We start from the raw sequence: 10115 nt of genomic DNA, 5'->3' as shown, positions 1-10115 counted from the left end.
CTAAGGAAAATGAGTCTTGCTTTACTATTTGCTTGGCTAAGATAAATGTGTTCTCAGAATAAAATCCAGGAATTTCAAACTATGTCCTCAGAGCTCACTATCCTGATCTTAACCCTCATCACCAGCACATCTGTGGCAGGGTCCCTAACAAACAAAGGGCAAATGAACACACACACATACACACATACATACACACACACACACACACACACACACACACACACACACACACACACACACACACACACACACACACACACACACACACACATACATACACACACACACACACATACACACACACACACACACACATGTATATGATTTTATTTCAGTTCCAGTTTCTTACATCGGCTCACAGGGAAAACCCTCCCGGACACGTTTACTCCCACCTTCCTCGCGGGTCTGCCCACCGGCTCTCACTGCTGCAGCAGGCCCCAACTGGCCACGGGTCAGAGGTCAGACCACTGGGCAGGAGAAAACACCCCGTACTTTGATGTGCCCCCAACCCAAATGGCGTCGTGCCTCACGTCCCCAGCGCACAGCTCATGCATCTTTGTGTGCCATTTGGCCAGCCACGGCAAACAGCCGGCAACAGCAGACGACCGCTAGCACGCTAACAGCTAACAAGTCTGGAGAAGAGGCTTGTTCACAGGACAGCAGATCTGTTATGAAGATGGGGGGGGGGGGGGGGGGGGGGTGTTATGGTGAGGTGACATTCTTCAGCCTGTGACAAGAGCCTGGGAATTTCAGCCTCTTCATACACTTCGAGTGTTTAAAACAACATTAAAAAGAGCTGTGTGTGATGCCTCCTTCTTATACGATGTGATAAATCAAGCTAGAATTGAGTTCGCATTAAGAAGAGAGAGAGAGAGAGAGACAGAGAGAGAGACAGACAGAGAGAGACAGACAGAGAAAGGGAGGGAGAAAGAGTTCTGGTCAAATGTAAACTGGCTTTGCAACTCCATGGTGTATTGTTAGTTTTCCCAGTTCTCAAATGGCACTCTGTACACACAAATATGGACTCTCTCTCTCTCTCACACACACACACACACACACACACATGCACACACAAACCATGCTGTGTTTGTGAGCTCTCTCAGAATTTCCCCAAAATCTTCATCTTTCATCCTGGACCCCTAAACCTTTTCAGTATATCTACACTAACGTCTCTCACCCCACAACATCAACTCCTCTCCGTCTCCAAACAACAGGACGTCGACCGGGGCGAACACAACACTGCCTCGGACTCTCCCCGCGTTTCCCAGTAAACAGCATCATGCTCTCAAACACCACAGCGTGTGCTAAAAGCGTCTGTGGCCGAGGCCGCGGTGCTGGGGCAGGGATGTAAATAGCCCTCGGTGATCAGAGGGAGAGAGAGAGGGAGCCGGCCGTGGCAAGCCGCTCTTTATCAGGCCTGTAATCATACTGCGGACGTCATGTGAGAGAGCGAGAGAAGTGTGCTAGGTGGCTTAGCGTCCACCATCAAATGTGCACGCTGACTGTAATCCCTTAGCAGGAGATGTGCACCTGCATGACAGGAATCTGAAGAGCCGTGAAGTGTTTCCACCTGTAAAACGGCTTCAGATGGCCTACATCTAATTACAATTACAATAGTGATGCCATGTATAATGCTTGGAAGCTACTTTGTAAATTTATGGAGCCCTTGTTCTCGGTTGATATGGTGTAGACTGTTAAATTAGGAACACTAATAAGGTTTAGATGCATTGCTCAGGGAATCGTGTGGCAGGCTATGGGCCTGTGGGGGCTCATGTGGGAGCTCATGTGGAGACCCACGCGCCCCCCCCCCCCCCCCCCCCCCCCCCCCCACCCCTCCGCCTGTTTGTTCTGCCCATTTCATGCCTCTCTGTCCCGTGCCCCCCAATAACTCACTGGGACAGCTCAGAGGAAGAGCAGGACAGGTGCCCCGTAGATGAAAGGCCAGAACAAAGGGCCGTCCAATCAGACGGCGCGGTGACCTTGGCACTGTGGATGATGGCGCATAAGCAGTATCACACCTTGTGTGTCTGTTTCTACCATCAAAGACTTAATAGCTCTACCTCCTGAGGAATGACAGCACAGACAGAGAGTCCAGTGAATGAGGCTTACAGCCACACGCCCTGTTCACCCTTGACCCTTGACCATTGATGGGTGACCTCGGGGCAAACAGGGCTGTAAGGGGGCAAAGTCCATAGTTGGTTTGGTTATTTTCAATTCATCTAGCAGTCACGTAGAAACGTCATGACAGCGCAACAAACACTGCATGATTAGAAGCAAGCCAATATTTTTGCATTCTTACTATACAAAATGTGTTCTGGATTCTGACAGGTTTGGGGCATTAGGTGGTTAAAAGCAGAAACGGTATGGTTCATACTGCTCTTTTACCTTTAAATAAAATCTGTTCTTGTGCAGGCGTAATAGCTCTTGAGTCACAGGTCAGGATTGGCTCTAATCACACTCACAAAGCAACATTGTTTTTTCCACACCCTCTGACTAATGCTCCCTTAAAATATATGAGCATCACCTTCACTGCATACAGTACATTCAAAAACTGCTTTCTCCAACACACCTCTCGCCAGCAAGGGACACGGACTCATGTCAGTGCCTGAAAACAATAGATGACAATATTGTATTCGACAGCGTATGTTGGATATGTTCTTCCTCCCAGTGGGAGCAAAGATCAATAGGAAGAGAAGCAGCCATGTCTATCTGAACGCTTCGCCCACTATCAGTGCCGCGGTGTTGTGGGTTTTTGTTTGCCAGTGTCCTTGTTCCCGGGGGACTGGGGCTGGACGCTGTATGTACACACTGCTGGGGCTGGACGCTGTATGTACACACTGCTGGGGCTGGACGCTGTATGTACACACTGCTGGGGAAACTCAAGCAGTTTTAAAGCGTCTGAGGCGGTTGCTTAGAGACAAACACTTGTGCGTCACATCTAACATGGCACTTAATAAGGAGCACAATAGCACTCTCTCCTCCTGTCTCTTCTCTCATCCACTGATCTCCAAACGGCTTTAAGCTAATTTTAGACCCCAGGGTCACGAGTTCTGCAGAGATTATATGAAAATATATTTCTTGTTCTGGCATAAATAGTGACTGTCTTCCCTTACTAATCTGTTATCCTCGTTTTTTTAATTTTTAATATTTCAAATGTCTTTTGCTTGTCTGTGAAATTGCTCAGAGGCTTGAATTAGACTAGGAATTGTGAAATTTACACTAGTTCAGAATTTCAGGGAGATTTTGATTATACTGTTATTCTTCTTCTTAAATTAAGCAATGTATTGAAATCCAACAAAAGAGGAACAAGTACTCAGTAATTATGAAATACATAACATTCCTGAACATAATAGACTACGCAGTCTCTCATTTGCATTTTAGCAACAGTTTTTCATTACATCCCTCTGTCTGTGGCTCTCTGTCTCTCTCCCTCCTCTCTCTCTCCCTCACTCTCTCACTCTCTCTCTCTCATTGAAAGAAACCAGCGCACATTTTAGACACAGCATTACAAAAGCACTCTTAAAAGTAGAAAACAGGAAGCTTTCAAAGGCCAGCTCATAAAAATATCATTTGGGAGAGGCTGCTCAAAAATTTCAGCATTTCCTCTTTTAGGTCATCACACTTCCCTGTCCACATTTCCCATCAACAAAAGCAGCATTCTGAGGTTGTATTACTTAACCATAGAGACACGCCAGTGTCATGCTTGTGTAAGACATAAAAAAGAGCTTTATGGAACTAAATAAAATATAAAGATAAAGGTTTGCTTGCATAAGTAAACCACCCAAAGCATCGCCATACTCTGCACCTAGCCGCACATTTAAAGGAATACTCATGCATTAAATGAGTTTTTGTCAATCTCTTGATTTTAAAGTTACAGACAATGCAAAAACAGTGCCCTGATATTAGTCCCTGTAGAAGTCTAGAAAGAAGTGTGTGTTTTATCCTGTCTGCTCACTGAACGCTAAATAAAACATGTTTTTGAGGTTTAGAGCTGGAATATTTCTTTAACCCAAAAATTACATATCAGTCAAACATGATTTATTTTGTTAGTTTACTTGATGGTCTCAGAGTAACTACGTTTACATTCATTGTGTATTTTTCAACACAGGTTATTAATTAAATTATTAATTAGTTAAAACTGTAATCTAAGCACTCTGAAACGTCTTCCCATTTATGATTCATTTATGCTGCCTTTGAACAGTTGATAAGTAATATTTTTGAGTGTAACATGAAGAGTCTTACCGTGGCTCATCAGTGTTTCTCCTGCTCCACATAAAACTGGCAGGTGAAATCTTTCTCGCCCCCAGAACACAGGCCCGTAGGAATATGACCTTTCCAGGGCTCTGTGGTTTCTGACATTTTCTGCTCTCTTACCTGTAGTAGGACATAAGGAGGATCAAGTCAGCAGTGGAAAAGAAAACTGTCTGTACTTTCCGTGTGAAGTTATATGGAAGTTGACAACTTGATAGTCGTTTAGAGTCATTTTTTATCTTCGTTGTGCATGGCACAGTTCTAATCATTAAACAATATTGTGACAAGATCACATTTCTAAGTCACACATTATAATAAACAAATATATATATCAAATATCAAATATAGAGACTTACCCTCCTTGTTCTTCATGATAGCACTTCACTTCACTCACTCAGACTGTTTCCAGTGACACGGCGTACTTTTCAATGCAGTAGTATCGACTCAAAGGTCATGCTTTCAAACCACAAATACTTATCATGACTTAAGCACAACTCACAGTGGATTCCAGTAACAAAACTGAAGGAAGTGAAGGTCTGATGTGTGTATTTGGGACTGAAGTGTTTCTGCGTGTCAAAGCTTTTGATTCCCTTTTTCTCTGTGGGTTGTGTGATCTGTAACACAGCAGCCATATGGAGTCTGAGTCACTTTCTGCCTCTCACTCACTACTCACACAGCAACTCCCAGTTTCATACCCTCGCATGCTAATGTCAGGAAATTCATGTGTTAATGGTTATACCAACGAGAAGCTTCTTATCCCACTTTATTTAAACTCTTCAGAGAACTAAAGAGTTTAAATTCAGAAAGTCCCTCTTCAGAGGATTTTAAAACATTATTAGTAATTGTATATCATATTTAGTATTTAGTCAAACTATTAGCATTTAGTAATTGCATATAATATTTAAATGCTTTTAAAGAAGAAATTCTTTGTCACATAGCTATGAATCACATGCCTACAAAAATCGAAACCACTACTGGTCTAAGGCTACAAGGTTTAAACTGCTACTTTTCATAGAGTCAACACCTTTCACACTAATACTTAAACCTTTTTCATTTTGTAACTAAAAATGTTTTTATTAAGTATGTTTTGCACTGCACCATATCTGACTCCAGCCCACCCTGGTTTAAGAATTATGGGTTGGTTCAATTTCTAAAAATGTATTATACACACTATAAATGTCATTCACTATTGTTTTGATTTTGGTCATAGCTTATTATAACTTATATAGACTGGCTAGCTGCAGTTTAGTTGTCAGCAACTGAAATCTGACAACAAGCTACCAAGCTAAGCTACAGGCTGGGAGGGGAAAAGCTAACGTGGACTTCCTCAGAAACATGAAACCAGCCACTGCCTCTTTTTGAGCTTCTGCTCACACAGCGTCACAGGACCGCTGAGCGTGATTGGACAGCACCAGAGATACGGTCTCTGGACAGCACAAACATTCTCTACAAGCGATCTAACATCGGCTAGCAATGGACAGATCGATACAGGGGTGCAAATAAGCCCCTCCTTCTCACCCAGAGAACAACGCCAATCATGTTCACACAGACTTTCCCTTAGATAGTCAGACCAGTCCAACAGAGCAGAAATGCTCAGAAATGCAAAAAATGGCATCGTAAATCTGTCCTTGAATTCTTGTCAGTGGTGTTTTCATTAGCAGAACGTCCCAGAAATAGTAATCTCTTGTCCTGAGTCACATGTCTTTTAGGCAGTGACCTCCTTTCATTATGAAGAAACAATGCTAACAATGCTAATGAATTAAAACTGGAAAACTGTGAAACTCCAAGTATGCATAAATAAACTTAAACTTTTATGATTACACAAATTGCCTCTCCATGTATTTCACCTAGTGAGTTACCATCCATCCCGTTACTTTCCAACCTGTTACTGTCAACCTTGTCACTGTAAACCATGTTACCAACAAGCTGTTACCTTCAACCCTGTCACTGTCAAACCTGTTACGATCAAGCTGTTACCTTCAATCCCGTTACCATCAATCCTGTTACCTTCAAACCTGTTACCATCATTCCTGTTTCCTTCAAACCTGTTACTGTCAAACCTGTTACCATCAAACCTGTTACTGTCAACCCTTTGTGCTGATTTAATGTAAAGACATTAACTACATGGAAAATACCGTAGCTTGTTATCTTTTCTTGAAAATAACTTTTTAACTTAGGGAGCAATGCAGTGCTAAGTGTTAACACAACTAATACATTGAAAGTCCTAGATAGCCATATGCCCATAATAGAGTATTCACAAAACATGGGAATGTGTACAAAAAACGATATTTAATTTTGAACATTGACATACTAATTTTTCTAATAATACTCTTTTTTTTTTATATTCCAAGTCAAAAATGTTATCCAATGCCAATATAATTATATACCCATTTCATAAACTTATATTGGTGTATGTTTTTTTGCCAAAATGCACTTTTTGAGAATACATTCGTTTTTAGTATTTGTGTAGCATTAAGTTTTTAGTGAACATGGTATTCTTTTATCATAATAAGTTATGTTAATTAAATTCATGACAGCATGTGTGCTTATATTTTCATGAATTTGTCCATACCTTTGGCATATATCTTAGCCATGTTTACTATTTTTGCCTAGCTCTTCATTTAGTGTGGTCACTTACATTTGGACCCAAGGCCTTCTGCCCCCCAGATGCAGCGTGGACAACTGCACCCCTTCCTCTTCAACAAGGTGTTGAGCCTGAGAACATGACCCTGAGAGTTTGGAGTCGCGTTTCTTTCTTCTCAGCCCACCGTATCAGCTCACCAGGCTGAGCTGCCTCCCCAAACTCTGAACGTTGACGCGTGGCCTCACCCAACGACAATGCTCACAACTGCTCTAATTATAGAGGTACCCACTAAAGTGCTAACCACACACATTGCACCATTACGCCCCCAGAGAACATGGCCCAACAACAATAAACAGATCGTTGGCCAGTTCCCCCAAGACCAAACGAAATCATTAGGAATGTAGAAGTGTAACCGCTTTAATACTTTCAGCTCCTCCTGTGTTCCAAGAATGAATAATTAATTACTGAGATGAAATTAATAAGAAGTGTGATGGTGTGGCCAGTCTGGATCGCTGCACATTTGACAACAATATTTATTTGTGTTGTTTTTATGGAGTACTCCTCATGACTCTTCATGACTGACTATTTATTAATCAGTGAACAATTTAATATTCACTCCAAAAAGCCAATAAGCCATACTATTACTAATGATTTTCATTTGACCATGCTCATTTTGTCTTGCAATTTGCAGGCTCTACATATAAACACGGCCATACTTTAGATCTAAAAATATCACATGGCTAAGATATCAAGGTGTGATATTTTAGATGTTGCTTGTTGAATATTTTAGATTTACAAGTAGCACTTTGTCTTTTTGGAGTGTCTTTGCTCATCTGCAACCCGAGCGAGGAACAGTGCTCCTTTAATAATGATTCAGGGGCAACTCGGATCTCTTTACATCCCCATCTCCCTGTGAGACTCTAGAACATTTACAGTCAGACTTAATGATGGGATTAATACTGTTTCCCAACAAAAAAATACATTTGTGTCTAGACATTTTAAAGTCCCATAGAGAAACTCAATCACCTAAACAATAAAAAAAGAAATAAAAAATTGCAGAGTAAAACACACTGGATCCACACCAAACTTTCACTTTCTACTGTGACTTTTATTAAAATCATGTGAAATTGTTAAATTATGAGTATTATTTTTCAAGCCTTGTTGACATGCAAGTGTAACTTCCTCTTTACCACCATCAATGCGTTGATCACCCCATGCACATCAGAGTTCTCAAATGACAAATTGAACTTGTTTGCAGACTTACTGGTAGCAGAGTACGTTCCATTAATTCTGTCAGCTTTCTAGCCAATCAATAATGAAACACAAACGAAACCATTTGCTGTTTGTTTTAAGACTTTGGATCCAATATCTTTGTCATTATAATGTAATTTTCTTCTTGATTTCACTTGATTTTGCATCACAAAGTTTTGTACGCATGTGCTTATCAAGCTTTAATTTAAGTTGTATACTATAAATAAACTATAAATACAATGGTGGAGTTACATAGGCATGTGCACAAATGTAGAATAGTTTCTGAATGTATTGTGAGTGATAACAGACCAACACCTTCTCGGTCTTGAGTAAACATCTCCCCCTAGCCTGTGACGTTACTAGTCAGTGCTAGGCTAGACATACAGACTAGTTCTATGCTCTTTTTGCGCCCTATGAAGCGGCAAGGCCCCTCAAAAGAGGTTCCAAGTAGACAGTAGGAGTGCATAGGGGTACATTTCCACATTTTCTCAGCACTAGATGACTTCAGTCATGATAGTGAGGACCATGCCACCAGTAATGTCAGTAAGTTAGTTACTAAGTATGTACATATGGGGGTGAGGGTATGTCAGACGGATACCATTGTTCATGTCCGTGTCATCGCTACGCCGGTTCCTCTCACGGAACACCTCTCGTTCCTGTTATTCTTTTCACTACGTGCCAAAACTTGCGTTCGCTCGCGCGCTCACTACCACATTTCGGTGGGTCGGACGGAAAGCGCGAGCGCGTTCCACTCCGTCTTCGGTTACGCGTGACTTTCGTCTCACCGTTTAAAAAAGGGGGGACGTGTTAGGGTGAGTGGCGTAATGAGTGGCGTGATTTATTGTGGTGGGGACACGTAGGGCGGCGGGAGGGAGGTCGCTTTGGCTTGCAGGTGTGGGAATGCATCAGTAATGTTTGTTCTGGCTCCGTGTTGTGTCTGGAGAAAGCTCTCTGACCCAGGCCAAACATCTCACTGCAGCCACACAACACAAACGCTAAACCAGAGGCAGGGCAGGATGGAGACAGAGCTGACTGTTCTCTGGTCAGTGTTTGGGAACTTTAAGACTTGCTGACAGGCAGCAGAGTAAGGGAGAAAGCTTTGGAAATGAGGACAGAGAGGTTTGCTATGCTGAGGTTTTGAGCACCCAAGTTATGAATAAAACATACAGTAGTAAAAACATACTGATTCACTTTCCATCTGTCATCCACTCCTGCATAAGTCAATATTTAATAGACAACCTATTCACAGGTTCACTGCACAAAGCTTGTCCTTGGTGAGAAAGTCCATAATTAGAAGTTTGTCTAATACACCTGTTACTGAAATAAACTCAGAGGAATAATACCGCCACCTGCTGTCGAAAATTGAATACAGCTTGACCGACCTATAAGTCACCATGACAGATGATTTGAAACGCCTTAATTAGATCAACACATGCTAATGAGGAGAAGAGACAAAAATCATAGAAATTATATACATAATATGGACAATATGGAGTACCGGTGTTGTGAGGTAGCTGTCTACAGTGAGTTTCACTCCTAGAATTTATTATCAAGCAGTGTTTTATGACGAGGACAGGCAGCAGCTGACCCTAAAGCCCACAGAGGCTGCCTAGCAACAGTCTGTTCCCACTGTCCTTTGTCCATGTACTGATGGTCCACTGATGGGATACCAGGACAGGGACTCTTTTATCTCTCCTGAGGGGTGGGGGGGCACTCAATTAGTGCCAGTTTTCTGCAGATTGGTCATCCTCATAAATCCACAGCTGCTGGGGGCTTCACATTTTTACGTGTCACTTCAAAGGCATTGCTGTCTGTCCCGGCCAGTTCTACTGCTCACGTCGGGCTCCTGACGGGCTCCTGACGGATGTCTTCGTAGCACTGCTGAACGTGGCCTCGTGCACTTCCAGGCACATCCACCGTGAGGTCACGTTCTTCGCCGCGCTGTCTAATCGCTACGATCGATGGTTATAAACCGAGGGGCCCTGTTTTCCGCTTCACGGGCAGTGTGGTCTGGAGGTGTGTGACGTGC

The 10115-nt window shown here is 42.5% G+C and overlaps 1 protein-coding gene across 3 annotated transcripts in view; it reads right to left on the bottom strand.

The window, feature by feature from the left end:
- The window catches only part of hdac9b (histone deacetylase 9b), a 37194-nt gene extending 30203 nt beyond the window's left edge, over nt 1–6991 (bottom strand). The window contains exons 1-3 of one of the 3 annotated variants that reach the window (XM_076970747.1): nt 6890–6991; nt 4608–4865; nt 4243–4374 (exon numbers count right to left, since the gene is read on the bottom strand). In XM_076970747.1, coding sequence (XP_076826862.1) covers nt 4243–4374; nt 4608–4623 — 148 coding nt within the window. In that variant the 5' untranslated portion in view covers nt 4624–4865; nt 6890–6991. Of the gene's footprint in view, nt 1–4242; nt 4375–4607; nt 4881–6889 lie in introns of those variants that run through there. The other 2 variants (XM_076970745.1, XM_076970746.1) reach the window with 2 other exon arrangements.
- Nucleotides 6992–10115: the final 3124 nt, after the last annotated feature.

The sequence above is a fragment of the Brachyhypopomus gauderio genome, chromosome 13 (genome assembly GCF_052324685.1).
Source record: "Brachyhypopomus gauderio isolate BG-103 chromosome 13, BGAUD_0.2, whole genome shotgun sequence".
NCBI classification, from domain to species: domain Eukaryota; kingdom Metazoa; phylum Chordata; class Actinopteri; order Gymnotiformes; family Hypopomidae; genus Brachyhypopomus; species Brachyhypopomus gauderio.
The sequence above is the reverse complement of the archived record's forward strand: the minus strand, read 5'-3'. Positions and strand labels throughout refer to the sequence as shown.